This window comes from Procambarus clarkii, chromosome 94 (assembly GCF_040958095.1).
Source record: "Procambarus clarkii isolate CNS0578487 chromosome 94, FALCON_Pclarkii_2.0, whole genome shotgun sequence".
Taxonomy (NCBI): domain Eukaryota; kingdom Metazoa; phylum Arthropoda; class Malacostraca; order Decapoda; family Cambaridae; genus Procambarus; species Procambarus clarkii.
In genome coordinates, this window is record NC_091243.1 from 13379292 (window position 1) to 13397168 (window position 17877).

Genomic DNA, 17877 nt, shown 5'->3' on the forward strand with positions numbered 1-17877 from the left:
TCTGTGCATGTGCAGCCAAGAATAGTCTCCAGACTATTAGTGTATTGGCTCCACATAAGTAAGATTTCATGTGAAGTTCCTTCTCCCAATATCTATCGTCCTCCCGCACTGCCCGCTATATATGCTATTAAGTTTAATGCGTCCTTTTCCATAATCGTGACCTAGTGTCCTGCCGTTATCATGGGTAACCACTCTCCATTTTGTCTCCTTGATATAATATTATCAAGCACAACCACTCTTACCTGTCACCTTTATATAACGTTAGGGCCATTTACCGCCATGATGGTGTTAATATCATGTCATCTGGCGCTGTGCCCATTGCAAGCGTAAACTGTATAGCACTCCGAAACGTTCTCAGTTGCTGACGCGAAGAGACGTTAGTGTGGCATGCCCTCCATACTGGCCACGGGATCCCTTCACCGTTGCTCTACTGTCTATATGGTGTTTATCGATATGCATTAACAATATAATCTATTTTCGATGTTTAAATGAATATGCAAATTATCAATTTTTGTTAGCATGGTGTTATTTATTCATTATTTATCCATGACAGGTATCTGAGAGCAACCTTCGTAACCTGGTGTATTGTGACTTTGCTGACCCCAAGAGTGAGAGTCGTCATTATGTCCAGGTGGGGTCTCAACCCCCTCAACATTTATACATGGAATATTTCTGCAAATAAAACACAATTCTACTGGAATTTTCATTATTTGTGCTACAAAAGATTAGGAATGTTATATTTTTAATAGATTTTAACTGATTCCAAACTGTGATACAAGGATAATTGTGTTTGTCTTAAAGATACGAAAAGTGATATACAAATTCGTAGATATGTTTCGTGGTGTATACAAAACATGTTTTGTACCTGTGGCAGGTGGAGGACCTGGAGGGTCTGAGGTCGGTGGTGGAGGGATACCTGCACGAGTTCAACAACATGAGCAAGAAGCCCATGAACCTTGTTATGTTCAAGTAAGTAGTGTAGCCTCTTGTTAAGTTATGGGCCAGTTGTAGCCCGTGGTTAAGGCCAGGCAGACTGGACATATCTGAGCATGACAATGTGTGGTCAAACCAAACATGAGAGTAATGCACCTGCTTGCTAACTCTGCACTTGTGTGTGTGTGTGCTTAACCCCGGCTGCGCGCCTCGGCAGGTTCGCCCTGGAACACCTGGCACGGATATGTCGTGTCCTGCGTCAGCCGCGGGGCCACGCCATGCTGGTGGGCGTGGGTGGCAGCGGCAGGCACTCCCTCACACGCCTCGCCGCCCACATCACCGACTACGAGCTCTTTGAGGTGAGTTTTACGATTGTTATGAAAGAGTTTGGCAAGATGACGGCAAGGCAGGGGGAGGGGGGGGATAGCATGACAGGGGGAGTGAGTGTGTCTACCCTCTCCTCACATAACACATCAATATTTGTACGTTCTAGTCCCCAACGGATTTTTTTTGTGGATTACTGAAATTAATAGCGTCAGGAAATTTAGCATTTGGTGGACGAATGAGCATGGGCGTGGACATGTCAGGCGAGTCGTCCAGGGCACACGCTTGTAATCAAACAAATCCGTGAGTATTGACCATGAACGGACTGTTCCTGTCAGTATTGACCATGAGCGGGCCGTTCCTGCTAGTATTGACCATGAACGGACTGTTCCTGCTAGTATTGACCATGAGCGGGCCGTTCCTGCAAGTTACGAGTATAACGCCGCCATGTTGAGTGTTTACAATGTGGTGTGACGCCACGTTGAGTGTTTGTTTATAATGTCAGGTGGAGATGAGCAGAAGCTACGGCATCACGGAGTGGAGGGAGGACCTTAAGACTATCTTGAAGAAGGCAGGCACGGGAGAACAGCATATTGTCTTCCTCTTCAGCGACACCCAGGTCAGTACACACACACACACACACACACACACACACACACACACACACACACACACACACACACACACACACACACACACACACACACACACACACACACACACAGTAAACAACAACAAAAATGGTGTACTCACAACTAGGTGAGTACACACATTTTTTTAATACAAATAATAAGTTACAATTAATTTTAAAAATAAGTGTCCCAGATGGATGACCATAAAACATAATTGTACTATTATAGTTATATTTTAGCTGCCAAGTTATAGCAGACATTACAAAACTATAACAAATTGTCTTCAGACAACACACCGCCCCTGTGCTTAGTCCCTTAACATGCTAAACATACACTCGCTCCACACATTCTTATGGAGTGAGAATTTACATGTACAAAATCTAGTTCCTAAACGCTAATCTTGATCTGGAACGTTTCCTTCATAGGTGTAATAGAACCCATGAGCACCACACCAGAAATAAATATATCTTTGATATCCCCAAAGTCAGACTAAATCTGTGCAAACACTCCATGCCGATAAAAGGACCCAGTCTATGGATCTCAGTCCCTGATGAATTCAAAAATTGTCCAACCTATGCCCCATTTAAAAGTAAAACCAAAAAGTACCTAATTTCATTCTCATACTTTCCTACTTTGTGCTTTAAACTCGCACTGTAACTTGTACTATTCATTTCCCCAATATTAGTACTTAAGACATATATCTTCACCTCTGTCAATTTACATTGTAGTTATTTATTGATATAAAACCTTGCTACAATGTACCTTTTCATCTTGTTATGCTAGATTAAGGACCTGCCCGAAACGCTATACGTGTTAGTGGTTTTGCAAGCATGTAAAAATACCAATCTTATATAATCTCACCAACCCATTGTACCTTCTTGTGAATAAATTAGTATTACTATTATTAACAAATCCACAGGGGCCGTGACGAGGATTCGAACCTGCGTCCGGGAGCATCCCAGACACTGCCTTAATCGACTGAGCTACGCTATAGCTATGTTGATTTTGTGGATTTGTTCATTTGATGCATCACGTTAGTGTGATCTCTGTGTGTGATTACTATTATTATTGTTATAGGTGCGGTACTTAATACACGGAAATGGAAAATTCAAAATTCAGGTTAATTTAAAGACAAATTAAACAAATTATATCATCTCCAGTTATACATCATCCACAGAGTTCTCACTCACCATCTGCCATAATGTTCACCATCCACCAAGACAACCTCGAAGTGTTCTCGAAGTGTTCTCTAACTGTGATCTCGGTCATTAGATCAAGGACGAGATCTTCCTGGAGGCGATCAGCAGCATCCTTAGCATCGGAGAGATCCCCGGGCTCTACCCGACGGACGAGAAGCACACCATCTGCGACAAGATGAGGAACGTTGACAGGCAGAGGGACAAGAGCAAGCAGGTGAGTAGCGACTCTCTCCCTCTGGGCTTGGGGGTCCTGGAGCAACCCGTTCTCGCACTTTCGTATAGTCAATATTGACTTATTAAATACGTGCATATGTGACATACTAAACATACTAGTTTACCTTGAAAAGCTTCATAGAAAACACCGACCGGTGTAAGGTCGGTGTTTTCTATGAAGCTTTTCAAGGTAAACTAGTATGTTTAGTATGTCACATATGCACGTATTTAATAAGTCAATATTGACTATACGAAAGTGCGAGAACGGGTTGCCTGGAGACACCATCCTCGGCCAATTTTCGTCCAAGCTGCCCCCCCCCTATCCCCCACACGCTCATTCATCCATTTTAACATATTGTACTGTTTTCAAAATCGGCATTTTCTTAAATATAAATTAATATTATATATTTGAATCTAGTGTATAATTAGGGTTAGATTAGGTGTTTAGGTTCTGTTGGTAAAACAGGTAACATTAGTTCAATACGTTAAGGGTAACGGTAGCACAGGCAACACAAGTGGTCAGGGTGTTGGTAAGACATGTAACAAGCAGTCAGAAGACAGTAAGAGGTGAAGTGTTGACAGTGTTGTGGCTGCGACAGACAGACGGGAGCCCGGCGGCGCTGTGGACACTGTTCGTAGAGCGGGTGAGGGAGCAGCTGCATGTGGTGCTCGCCATGTCCCCCTGCGGCGAAGCCTTCAGGAACAGACTCCGCAAGTTCCCCGCTCTACTCTCCTGCTGCACTATCGACTGGTTCCAGGTGAGATATACCTCCCTCCTTCCTCCCTCCCCCCCCTCTCCCTACCCCCCTCTCTCTCCCCCCCCCCCTCTCCCTCCCCCCCTCTCCTTCCCCCCCCTCTCTCTCTCTCTCTGTCCCTATCTCTCTTTCAAGATTCTTTATACAATACAAACTAACTAATTAACTTCGATCATAGGCCGAAATTTGGACTTCCAAGTAACACAACAATTCATTTATACACTTCTTTCAATACAACACCCAACAACCCTTTCAACTGTTAAGAAAACAGTAACCAGCGATCTCAATAAGGCTGGGTGCTGTTTTCTTAACAGTATATTAAACACAACGCGGCCTGGCCGCAACACAACGCGGCCTGGCCGCAACACAACGCGGCCTGGCCGCAACACAACGCGGCTGGCCGCAACACAAGAAATAGTAGTCTCCTGTAACACCCCAGCAACCGTTGCCTTCCCTAACAGTCTTGGCCGGAGGACGCGCTGGAGGCCGTGGCAGTGAGGCTGCTGCAGGGGGTGGAGCTGCCGGAGGAGACCCTCAAGGGCTGCGTCTCCCTGTGTCAGTACTTCCACACCTCCACCCAGGACCTCTCCGACAGGTAGTGTCACAATGTCGCCTCCGGGAGGTCTGTGCCCCATCATGGTAAATAGTGCAAGTCTTGATCACAATCAAAAACATTTTACAGATTTTTGTGTGTGTGTATGTGTGAACTTAATGGAGAAGCCATATTACCTCAGAAGTAACTCCCCAACATTGTAATTTTTAACTTTGCATTTCCACATTATTGATCTTATACTCTGTGGTCTTCTTTTGTGCATATTTGTGTCGGTGAGGCGTCATCCACAGGTCATCCACAGGTTCCTGAAGCACCTGCGTCGCTACAACTACGTCACGCCCACCTCCTACCTCCAGCTCCTCCACACCTACATGGTCATCCTCGAGAGGCGCCGAGGGTCAGTACTCCTCCACAACTCTCTCCTCATATGTCTCACCTCTCCACAGTGGTGACGTGAGGAGTGAAAAGTGTGGTGTTATTTTAACATTCCTGGCATATATGCTCTTTGGGTTTCATACTTAAATGTTATCCCCACTTTCACGATAAGGAGACATTATAAAAAGTGACATTTAATGCCATCGATGAGAATCAATAATGATAGTTATCGCATATCTGTCGTCACTAATTCTACTCGGCTTTAAACATCAACAATGCAACAAGCTCCAATTTGATTGGGTTTTAGTCATGTGTGTCAGGTTGGGCCCTAATGTTAAATGTTTAATAGTGGATATTTTCCACAGCTGGTATTATGGTTCGGGTTACGGATATTATTGTTGAAGTTGATGATAATATCAGCGTTATCAGGTACATACGCCACTGGTCAGGATGGCTACATGTGGCATCACTGCGTAAACTGTTCACACTTATACTTACCTTGTTATCTCCTGTGGGTGTTGTCGCCGTGACTTGCGCCTCTACACTTCTGTCTGCTCGTCCCCTGATGTAATCTCGTGGTGGTGACCCGTGCGGGCTGCAATGCGACCACACAGCGAGGTCAAGAAGCAGGAATGCCGGTACACGACGGGTCTGGCGAGGCTGGAGGAGGCGGAGACGTCGGTGCTGGCCATGCAACAGGAGCTGCTCAACCTGCAGCCCATTCTGCTCACCAAGACCCGGGAGGTGGAGGAGAAGATGGCCGTGGTGGAGAAGCGCAGGGGAGAGGTTGCCGAGGTCAGTCTAACAGCCTCGCTTTGTGGGTCTACTCCCTCACCGGCTCCCTCACGTGTCTCTGCCCTCTAAAGAAAACCTTTTGAGATACAGATGGGCGTTATTAGTTTCAGTGTTGAGAAAGCAAGAGTTAGTCGTGTTGCTTTTTCCACTCCATTTCTTGGCATATATTTCCCAGAAGTTGATGATGGCCTGAGTTTTGTCCTTGTTCACATGTTATGCTGTAAACATTTCCGTTAAGAATATGTCTTTAAACTTTTAATTACAGCTTAATAGGAATACATAAGCATTCATTTTGAACCATTTCTTACTTAATGTCATACATAATGTAACTCGATAGATATGTAAATATGATGCAGTATGTAATAGGTTATCTTACTCAACCCACAAATTTGAAAATGAAAAATGGACAACTTTTTGGTCCGTCCTGGACAAGTTTCAAGTTGTTATTGGGAAAAAAGAGTGGTAGAGATAGACAATTTATAAGCCAAGAGAGTGAGATGAAAAATGAGATGATAGGTAAGAATTAAGAAAATTTTGGTAAGAATTAAGAGAAGAGGTTGTCTTGTCTCATGCTCTATTTATTTAAAATTATTTATAATATAAGTAATATAAATTGCATAAACAATAAGGTTTCTTGTAAGAGGCATATACTGGGCTCAGAACTTGAACTACCAAATTAGTTTGAGCTAGTTACAGAGTTTGTTTAATTTGACTTACTTTCAATGTACAGTATATCAAACTAACACCGCCCCAAGAGCCTCTAGCACAGCGAGATATTTTAGTTTCATTAGTTTATTATTTAGCTAGTTTCATTAATTTATTATGGCCCCGCACCCATGGGGGGCAGAACCACAATGCCACTTTCTGCCACTCGTCATAATATGACTTGAGTGGCAGAAAGGCTCTTCCACGTTGTTCTTCATGCTAAACAATTTACTCCTGTAGTAATGTGGGGGTACAAGTACTGACGGTGTACCTGGTGGGGTGCAGGTTGAGCGCGTGGTGCGCCAGGACGAGGAGGTTGCCAACGAGGCTGCCGAGGCTGCCAACGGGATCCGGAAGGAGTGTGAGGCCGAACTGAACCTGGCACTGCCGCTGCTGGAGGAGGCCACCGCCGCCCTCAACACCATCAAGCAAGATGATATCGTCTTCATCAAAGCCATGAAGAACCCTCCTGCCGGCGTCAAGCTGGTCATGGAGGCCGTCTGCGTCCTCCTTGTCAGTACCGCCTCAACTTGTTGTACACTCGCCTTATCGTTCATGTCCCTGCTCCCATACACCTGCCGCCCGCCCACCCTTACACTACAACACCTATACTTACTATGGATGCAAGTACAAAATAATGACTGTTGAAACCAATGCAAATTGTTAGACACTACAATTGTTGATGTTGAAAATGAGACGGGAAATTCCTTACGTACTTTCGTATTAATCAATACATCTTCAGAAGGATAAATATTACAAGTCAGTGATGGTGACATATAGGCAGGAAGGTGCAGGTGAGGCGAGAAACAATGTCTTTAGTTCATGAACATAAGAATGAGGAAACTTCAGAAGGCCCATTGACCAATGCATGTGATTGGACCTTCTGCACTTTTCTCTTGTTTCTATGTTAATGAACCAAAGACATTGTTTTTCACCTCACCTGTATCCTTCCTGTCTGTCATGCCCACTGACTTGTAATATTTTTTTTATTACGGGCTATTCATCCCCGTGCCACCTCTTGGGTGGTTAATCTTCATCAATCATTGTTATATTTCCTAGTTACTATAATAATAATATTATTATTATTAATTAATATATAAAATTGCTAAAGCACTGTAGAGATAAGGAGAATGTAGTGAGATGTTATATACACCTCCACACCACGTTCCAGGCTCACAACGGTCACTATACAAGGCACTTTACATCTATGGTGAGTCACACATTTACTAGTCTTGCGCCACACCCACCCAACTGGGCGGCAGCTTTACAGTCATGTGCAGGCTGCACCTACAGTAAGCAAATTTTGGATACTTCGCTAAGATTCCTGGCAGTACATCATTATGAATGAAGTACTTACACATTTCTTGGACGCCATTGATGGTGTAACGTGGATTCACCCGCCTCCTCACAAGTCATCCTTCTCCCAGTAATGCTTCGTCAGCGTCTCTCACGGTAACTTCCTCCTCAGGACGAGAAACCGGACCGCGTTCCGGACCCTCAAGGCACGGGCAAGATGGTGGAGGAGTACTGGTCCGTGAGCAAGAGGCTGCTGGGAGATATTAAGTTTAAGGTACGGTTCTCTTATGTCACAGTGAAACATATCCTTCAGAGTTGTATTAATAAACCTACAACTAGAAAAAATCTACAGGGGCCGTAGAGAGGATTCGAACCTATGCGCTGGGTGTTCACAGATGTATGCTCTAGTCGGCTGTTCTCATTGATATATCACCATAATGGGAGTTCTGTATAATCCTACAACTCTTACATTACAAAGCCTTGCACTCACTCAGTTATGTGATCCACATATTGTTTATTATTGTTATAAGTTAACTAACTCGATCGTTCAGTAGTGAGAAAATCTGCACTCTATAAAAACCATATTTATTTATTAATTTGATTTATTTATATACAGGAAGGTACATAGGGTTGAGAAAGTCCGTACATTGGGGGTTGAGTGTTACATTCTTTAAAGGCCACTAACACTGAGGCATAAAGTTATCAATTAGAAACTACAGATGCGAATGATTTGAATAAATGTTTACCCCGTGTTTTATGAGTTTATAATTATTTGTTAAACATGATGAATACGCATTATTTGGCTTAATAAATACACGGCATAAGACGCCATGCATGTATACTTGCTTGCTTGCACAAGTATTTAATAACCAGGAGTTAAGGGCCAGAGAAAGGAAAAATCAAATACTTGCTAATTGATATAACATAAATATTGATGGAAATGTCCCTTCTCATCTAAGGATTGTACCTTCGTTAATGCTAATGAATGTAGCGACAGTTTGCGTTGTCTGCCGGGTAATAATGTCCTGAATGACAATACCCGGGAGTTAGAACATTGTTGTGGGTTGTATCCCGCATGAAGGTCATCAATAATTGGTGGCCTAGGCCCACAGGGGCTCGAAAAGTCTAAGAGGCTTCCAGTCCCCGACTGTGGAAGACCATGAAGTGACACTAATAAATAATAACAACTTGAGCGTGAGGTTGAGTGGAGGCCAAGGTGACAAGCGTCATGTCGTCCTCCAGGAGAACCTGCTCAACTTTGACAAGGAGAACATCAGCCAGAAGGCGATCCAGACCATCCGCTCCAAGTACCGCGACAACCATGAGTTCAAGCCCGAGAAGATTATGGTGGCGTCTAAGGCAGCCGAGAGTAAGTCTTCGCAACGTCTTACTCCCTTCCAGGTCCTCCTTGACGACATCTTCACTACCTCTCACGTGTTCCTTAACAACATCTTCACTACCTCCCAGGTGCTCCTTAACATCTTTACTACCTCCCACGTGCTCCTTAACATCATCTTCACTACCTCCCAGGTGCTCCTTAACATCTTTACTACCTCCCACGTCCTTCTTGACAGCATCTTACCTCATAGTTTCATGCTACTTTACCTTGTAGTATCAATTGTAGTAATGCGAGTTACTTCGTAGTTTCATTCGAGTTTACCTCGAAGTTTAATGAGTTTACCTCGTAGATTCATACATGCCTACCTCGTAGATTCATACATGCCTACCTCGTAGATTCATACATGCCTACCTCGTAGATTTACTATGCTTTACCTATAATATTATTGCTGAATAGTAAATATAAGAGGTAGGCATGAGTGTGTATACTAAGTTAAGACGAGCGTGTGTGTGTATGTGCAGGTCTGTGCAAGTGGGTGCTGGCCATGGAGAGGTACGAGGAGGTGGACCGCAAGGTGGCGCCCAAGAGGGAGGCTCTCCAGCGGGCTGACCACCAGTACCAGGGACTCATGGGCGAGCTCCGTAAGAAGCAGGAGGCGCTCAGGGGCGTCCAGGAGGAGCTGGCCGGGCTCCAGGCGGAGCTCGATACTGTCAAGAAGGAGAAACTTGAACTTGAACAGACGGTGAGTGAGTTAGTGATGAGGTGTAACTATAGCAGACGGTGAGTGAGCTAGTGATGAGGTGTAACTATAGCAGACGGTGAGTGAGCTAGTGATGAGGTGTAACTATAGCAGACGGTGAGTGAGCTAGTGATGAGGTGTAACTATAGCAGACAGTGAATGAGCTAGTGGTGAGGTGTAACTATAGCAGACGGTGAGTGAGTTAGTGATGAGGTGTAACTATAGCAGACAGTGAATGAGCTAGTGGTGAGGTGTAACTATAGCAGACGGTGAGTGAGCTAGTGATGAGGTGTAACTATAGCAGACGGTGAGTGAGCTAGTGATGAGGTGTAACTATAGCAGACGGTGAGCTAGTGTAACAAACTAGGCTGTTGTAAGAATTATCCAGAGGGGTTTATCGACAAAAGAGAATGGGAAGCTGAGCCGCATGGTGACCTGACCCCCAGGGGAATTCGCGGTGGAAATAACCAACGCTTTGTTCATAGCTGCGTAAAATGAATCATCCTATAGTATTCAGTAATTTAGAGAAAATTAGCCTTTATTCATTTTGCATTAAAATTGTATTGTATAATAGTACTGGATACAATATCAAGAGTATTCTAATGATTGAGTTTAAGTCACCATCAGTGACGTCACGAATCAGATCTAACTTTTAAAGCGGAGTGACCGGCGGTCATAGGTCATCAGGGGTTGACAGGTCTAATATTTCTCAAAGTTTTAATAACCATTTTTGTGATCGGGAACAGCTCTGCCGTTAGATGTTTGTAATTTAATTCAGTAAAATAATTCAACCAGTCTGGATCAATTAAGTACAACAGAGGTTAATTGTTATAACTTAAACCTGGCTAGTAACTTTGTAGAACTTTGACTGACTAGGCGGAAGGATACAATGCTCTGTCTGGGGTAGACCAGACAAGAGAGAGAGCAGTGTGGAAACGGGAGCAGCTGGGATAAGAGGTCAAACATCTTACCTCTCCCCAAGACCAGCCAAAACATCTAGCTGGTCGCCCAAGGTATAGTTGCTATTGTTAATTATAGAAATAGTCTTCTCATTTGCCACTCAGGTCAAGTAGGGAGTGTTAAAGTGATAGGGAGTGAACATATTTAGATTTTGTTTTAGTTTTCTTTTAATAAATTAAATTTGTTATTAATTTGCATTTTATTGTTTCCATGTGTTTTATGTGTATACTTGTCCTGGTCACGTGGTCCACACGAGGCAGAGTTGTATTGGGCGCCGATTCTAACATCGAATCGGAATCATCATTACCGTGTAATTTATTCCACACTCAAGGTCATCGTTTATAGTGGGGATCAAGCCCCTAGGTTGATTAATTAGCGTGATCGATCCAGACCTCGATCATTGCTCTTGTATTACTGGTCTGGTGGTGGCAGCAGAGGCGACTCTAGGGTTTTGATCAGAGCTTAGGTCACGTCATACTGGGTGTAGAATCCTAAGTCGGTCAATCGTCTTAGGACCACGTGGCGTGGAGTTGGCTTTGGTAAAAGTTTTGGAGTCCCTTGGTTTAGAAATAAAAGTAAGAATACGGGTAGAGGGAGTAGAAAGAAGGAAGTAAAGAGAGAGGAACACAAACCCGTGTTACACTAGTGATGAGGTGTAACTATAGCAGACGGTGAGTGAGCTAGTGATGAGGTGTAACTATAGCAGACGGTGAGTGAGCTAGTGATGAGGTGTAACTATAGCAGACAGTGAGCTAGTGATGAGGTGTAACTATAGCAGACAGTGAGTGAGTTAGTGATGAGGTGTAACTATAGCAGACTGTGAGTGAGCTAGTGTTGAGGTGTAACTATAGCAGACGGTGAGTTAGTGATGAGGTGTAACTATAGCAGACAGTGAGTTAGTGATGAGGTGTAACTATAGCAGACAGTGAGTTAGTGATGAGGTGTAACTATAGCAGACGGTGAGTGAGCTAGTGATGAGGTGTAACTATAGCAGACAGTGAGTGAGCTAGTGATGAGGTGTAACTATAGCAGACAGTGAGCTAGTGATGAGGTGTAACTATAGCAGACAGTGAGTGAGTTAGTGATGAGGTGTAACTATAGCAGACAGTGAGTGAGCTAGTGATGAGGTGTAACTATAGCAGACAGTGAGTTAGTGATGAGGTGTAACTATAGCAGACAGTGAGTGAGCTAGTGATGAGGTGTAACTATAGCAGACGGTGAGTGAGCTAGTGATGAGGTGTAACTATAGCAGACAGTGAGTGAGCTAGTGATGAGGTGTAACTATAGCAGACGGTGAGTGAGCTAGTGATGAGGTGTAACTATAGCAGACGGTGAGTTAGTGATGAGGTGTAACTATAGCAGACGGTGAGTGAGTGAGTTAGTGATGAGGTGTAACTATAGCAGACAGTGAGCTAGTGATGAGGTGTAACTATAGCAGACAGTGAGCTAGTGGTGAGGTGTAACTATAGCAGACGGTGAGTGAGCTAGTGATGAGGTGTAACTATAGCAGACAGTGAGCTAGTGATGAGGTGTAACAATAGCAGACGGTGAGTGAGCTAGTGATGAGGTGTAACTATAGCAGACGGTGAGTGAGCTAGTGATGAGGTGTAACTATAGCAGACGGTGAGTGAGCTAGTGATGAGGTGTAACTATAGCAGACAGTGAGCTAGTGATGAGGTGTAACTATAGCAGACAGTGAGTGAGTTAGTGATGAGGTGTAACTATAGCAGACGGTGAGTGAGTGAGCTAGTGATGAGGTGTAACTATAGCAGACAGTGAGCTAGTGATGAGGTGTAACTATAGCAGACGGTGAGTGAGCTAGTGGTGAGGTGTAACTATAGCAGACGGTGAGTGAGTGAGCTAGTGATGAGGTGTAACTATAGCAGACAGTGAGCTAGTGATGAGGTGTAACTATAGCAGACGGTGAGTGAGCTAGTGATGAGGTGTAACTATAGCAGACGGTGAGCTAGTGATGAGGTGTAACTATAGCAGACGGTGAGTGAGCTAGTGATGAGGTATAACAGATGATGAGTGAACTAGTGACGAAGTATAACTACCATTTGTTTGTCATGAAGACATAATGGCTGGTTAAGTTAATTATGCATTTGATGATAAATATTACCAGTTGCTTATTAAGTCCATATTGATGAATACTATATATTGTGGAGTTGGTAGGAGAGAGAGTGAGTGAGTTAGGAGTGGTACAAGCAGGGTTGGTCCCTCAGGTGGAGCTGTGTAGCATTAAGAAGGACCGCGCGGAGCAGCTGCTGGCCGCTCTGGGTGGGGAGAAGACCCGTTGGACGGACAACGCCCACCACCTGGCCCAGGTCTACATCTACCTAACAGGTGCGCCAGTCCTACTCTAGTCTTGTTTACATCAACCTCACAGCTTCCTCACACTTGCAGTAAGCATATGTATAATATATTTATAGTTTGTATTAACTTGCCAAAGGATAAATGCTATTAAATAAGAACAGCCTTGTTAGTGAGCATTTGACTGCTGCAGGAGACATGTTGCTGGCGGCGGGGGTGATAGCGTACCTGGGGGCCTTCACACCCGAGTACCGCACGGAGCAGACCACCCGCTGGCTCCAGGAGTGTCGCGAGAGGGGCGTGCCATGCTCCGGAGAATTTGTCTTGGCCTCGGTCAGTACTATGATGGTCGCAGGCGGCCTGGTGTTGCACGGTGAGGCAGGCATTAGGCTAACTTGTAATCATTTGTTCATTAATGTGATAGAGCCAGGCAGACCTCTTCCTATGCGAGATGGGTTGTATGGTGTTGCATCCAGTCAGCAGAGCACATTATAATACACAGGATGGTTATATTAATACAGCGAGTTGGCGTGTGATGTGTATAACACTGTAGTGGTAGCAGTTACCTACAGTGTAACTCCTCGTCTCCTGCTAGGTGCTGGGCGACCCGCTCACCATCCGTGACTGGACTCTCAACGGCCTGCCCACCGACCCCTTCAGTATAGACAACGGCGTCATCATCAGGTAGGGACGCGGGTGTGTGATTACCTAAGTGTACTTACATGAGGAGAACTACGCTCTTGGTGTCCAGTCTTCCCAGTACTGCCAGTCGTCGTCCCTTCACCTTCCAGTGTGTGGTCTGGTCAACGTTCCCAGTACTCTGTCAATAACCGTGAAAATAGTGATGGTTTTGGCATCTATCGCCTTCTCACTTCTTTCATCCGTCTACCACTCTGCAAAAGGGCAACCATCATTGTAGCAAACCTCCAGACTTTTTATAGTTTTGATGTTTTGGGATTGTGTGAGTGAATTTGTGAGCGTTCCTTTATAATATTTGCTGTCATTAGAAGTCATTATACAATTAAAGCTGGCGCTTACTCCGTGGCGCCCAAGGAGTACTCATGGCTTACTGCCATGAGTAACAGATGACGCCACAGCCAGCGACAGGTGGTTGTACATACAGTACTACTGACTGACAGACAGACGTAACCCGCCCTTCATCTTGTGTCCACAGTAACACCACACGCTGGCCGCTGCTCATCGACCCACAAGGACAAGCCAACAAGTGGATCCGTAACATGGAGAAGGACAACTCCCTTCAGGTGATCAAGCTCTCTGACCCAGACTTCATTCGCACCCTGGAGAACTGTATACAGTTTGGCCAGCCAGTAAGTACCTCGACCACTGTGACCTAACCGGGCCAGCCAGTGGGTACTGGCTGGCCACGGTATCTACCACGGCTTGTTGATTATTATTTTGTTCAAAACAAAGACCACCTCGATGTTTAGTGAAGGCAGGTGTGGCCAATGCAGAAGCCAGGGCAGGTGTGGTCTAGGCAAGGGTGGCCAGTACAAGACTAGCCAGGACAGGTGTGATCTGGGCAAGTGTGGTCAGGGCAGGAGAAGCCAGGACAGGTGTGGTCTGGACAGGTGTGGTCAGGGTAGGGGGTGTCAGTATGATATATTAATATTTACAGTGCCTCAAGCTGAAGGTGTGGGGTGTGTGCCAGATGGGTAAGTGATGAACTTGTTGCTCCCCCTCCCCCCTCCCCCCCCCAGGTGGTATCAGGGAAGTTCTGTCTACTCAGGGTGGTGGTGGGGAAGTCTTGACATCTCTTGGTGATGGCGGTTCCGCCATCCGATAAGCATATTAGGTGAGGAGGTGAACCAGAGACAATCTAAATAGTAGTTAGTGTCAAACAGGAACTTCGGACATAAACACATTCATAATAATATAGGTTTAAGTAACCAAAGATAACAACTTATGATAAAGATAATAAATTTGCCACCAAACTTGGACAGAACAGAAGGGAGTTCTATAGATTTCATCGGGTCTTCTTTCTCAACTTTATTACCTTACACTTGTTGGGGTTAAACTCTAACATCCATTTGCATATCTGTTTTCCTAATCTTGATTTGAATTTATTTTCTGCCCATGTGAGTTTCCCACCCTCTTTGCATGTTTGACTCTCTTTTATGTCTGATATAACCATGTCCGAATTAAATTAAAGATAAAAAAGATAAAGATATTCCCAATAACTCATTATTTAGCCCTTCCTAATTCATTATTTTGTGAGTAAAACCATTCTGTGAATTCATTTTTAATTTGTGTTTTTCAAGGCTTATTGGAGCCTTCACGATTCAAGTTTCCGACTCGACTCTTAAAGATTTAGCCAAGATGTAAGACAGTGGTTGACAAAAGTCATCTTCACATTTAATACCAGACAATACGTCGTCCGGTCTCGGGGACTTGGGCTTTGACTGGTGTCCGTATTTAATACATTCCTTCCTGGTGGCCACTATTACCAAACTTGTTGTCTTCACCGCGTGCGTAGATTTAGTTACCTCAAGGTCAGCTATGAAATTGTACTTTATGAACTCTGGTAAACCTGTTATGAGGCGGGAACCCCCCCGAGACACCAGGAAAGTTTTCATCCCCGCGCGGGTGTTCTCTCGCAGCTGGGGATACGCCCTGGGTGCTGCCTTCAAGTGCGCCATACACTTATTGCCTTACTTTTTTTTTTTGAGATATATACAAGAGTTATTACATTCTTGTACAGCCACTAGTACGCGTAGCGTTTCGGGCAGGTCCCTGGAATACGATCCCCGCCGCGAAGAATCGTTGTTACAACCAAGTACACATTTTACTGTTGCGTTAAACAGAGGCTACAGTTAAGAATTTGCGCCCAGTAAATCCTCCCCGGCCAGGATACGAACCCATAACATAGCGCTCGCGCAACGCCAGGCGAGTGTCTTTGTCATGGGTTCGTATCCTGGCCGGGAAGGATACTTCCTTCAGAAACAAATTGAAAGGCTGACGTTTTAGTAGATTAAGCAATGGGATTCATTGCTTAATGAATTTAGAGCTAAAAGATAAAAGATGAATGTGCATGAATGAAGGAATACCGATTGATTGATGAAGATTAGGCCACCCAAGAGGTGGCACGGGCATGAATAGCCCGTTAATATCCACTTTATCATCTCGCCTTCACTGGTCTTTTAGCTTGTGGTTCTTTGTCTAGTCAAGTGTAATCGGGTATATAATCTTGACCTCCTAACAAGCAGTTTTCTTGAAGTTAAATATTTTGTAATTCACTTTTTTTGCGTGAAATGCCAAAGCTTTCCATTACCTTATATATGATTTTTTGTATTTGATTTACAATCTAATTCTATCTTAAAAAATCCTTTATGACAAACTTGTTTCTGAGCGGCCAAGTTTTGTATTAATTATAATAAGTTTATTATGCTTATTCCATTGTGTGTTGTAGGTGCTGCTGGAGAACGTTGGGGAGGAGCTGGACCCCATCCTGGAGCCACTGCTCCTGAAGCAGACCTTCAAGCAGAGCGGCTCCACCTGCATCAAGCTCGGGGACGCCACCATCGAGTACTCTGCCGACTTCAGGTACCACACCTACTGAATTGTCTCTGTGCTAACCCCACAAGGTGTGGTGGACCCCAGTAGGGGGTGGGGTGAAACCCCCCCCCCCCCAAGGTGTAGGATGACCCCCACTAGGGGTAGAATGACCCCACTAGGGGTAGAATGACCCCACTAGGGGTAGAATGACCCCACTAGTGGTAGGATGACCCCACTAGGGGTAGGATGACCCACAATAGGAATAGTGACTCCGAAAAAGTACAGGGTGACCCCCCCACAAGGTGTAAGGAACCTTACTAAAGGTAGGATGACCCACAATAGGAATAGTGACTCCGAAAAAGTACAGGGTGACTTCCCACAAGGTGTAAGGAACCTTACTAGAGGTAAGGTGACCCACACAAGGTGTAGGATGACTCCACTAGCGGTAGAGTGATCCTACCATGTATAGGGTGAGCCCTATATGTGCTAGGGCTTTGTGGGGCTCACCCTACCCTATGTGGGTGAGCCCCACATAGGGTAGGGTGACCCTATCTTTAGATAAGTTAAGATTTATATAAAATAGGTATATAATTACTGGTTCGGAAATGGTGGATTAGTAAGTACACGAGCGGTGTTCCTGCTTCCACTTCCCCCTCTCTCAGGATGTACCTGACGCCGCTTCCCCCTCTCTCAGGATGTACCTTAACTCCACTTCCCCCCTCCCTCAGGATGTACCTGACGACGAAGCTCAGCAATCCCAATTACGTGCCGGAAGTGTCGGTCAAGGTCACCCTCGTCAACTTTGCTCTGACTGGGGCCGGCCTCGAGGACCAGCTGCTGGCCCTGGTGGTGGCGCACGAGAAACCCGAGTTGGAGGAGGAGAGGGTCACACTCATGCTGCAGACCGCACAGAACAAGAAGTGAGGCTCCTCAGGTCGTACTCATGCCCCAGGCTTCTGGGAGACAACATTCTTGTGTTCAGCTTCTTGGTCACCAAAACTTACAGTATTGCCTCAAAAAGTCTAATACCCAGTCTTGTATATTTTCACATCTTGTTTTGCTAAGGCAAAGATCTCGATGCCTCGAAGCCGTCCTTTGATTATATTTGTTACTTGTCGCAGTAACATTGGCAAATGTTCTGAGTTGGCCTTTGTTTCCTCTTAGTCTCTCTTTATGCACAGTTTAAGACACCCAGACCCAATACTGACCCTGCGTGTTGCCTTTAATACATCC

General features: G+C 44.8%; 1 protein-coding gene across 7 annotated transcripts in view; it reads left to right on the forward strand.

The window, feature by feature from the left end:
- Window positions 1–17877, forward strand: part of Dhc36C (Dynein heavy chain at 36C) — a 73843-nt gene that overhangs the window by 38919 nt on the left and 17047 nt on the right. For all 7 annotated transcript variants that reach the window (XR_011226115.1, XM_069319687.1, XM_069319690.1 and 4 more), the window contains exons 46-64: window positions 554–631; window positions 875–969; window positions 1151–1292; window positions 1763–1876; window positions 3162–3302; window positions 3901–4059; window positions 4518–4651; window positions 4911–5006; window positions 5599–5779; window positions 6770–6997; window positions 7953–8054; window positions 9023–9149; window positions 9641–9861; window positions 13044–13164; window positions 13325–13464; window positions 13727–13815; window positions 14306–14459; window positions 16559–16692; window positions 17373–17564. Coding sequence is in view for 6 of the 7 variants with exons in the window: in XM_069319687.1 (XP_069175788.1) it covers window positions 554–631; window positions 875–969; window positions 1151–1292; window positions 1763–1876; window positions 3162–3302; window positions 3901–4059; window positions 4518–4651; window positions 4911–5006; window positions 5599–5779; window positions 6770–6997; window positions 7953–8054; window positions 9023–9149; window positions 9641–9861; window positions 13044–13164; window positions 13325–13464; window positions 13727–13815; window positions 14306–14459; window positions 16559–16692; window positions 17373–17564 (2648 nt within the window). In the remaining variant the exon portion in view is untranslated. The remainder of the gene's footprint in view (window positions 1–553; window positions 632–874; window positions 970–1150; window positions 1293–1762; window positions 1877–3161; window positions 3303–3900; window positions 4060–4517; window positions 4652–4910; window positions 5007–5598; window positions 5780–6769; window positions 6998–7952; window positions 8055–9022; window positions 9150–9640; window positions 9862–13043; window positions 13165–13324; window positions 13465–13726; window positions 13816–14305; window positions 14460–16558; window positions 16693–17372; window positions 17565–17877) is intronic.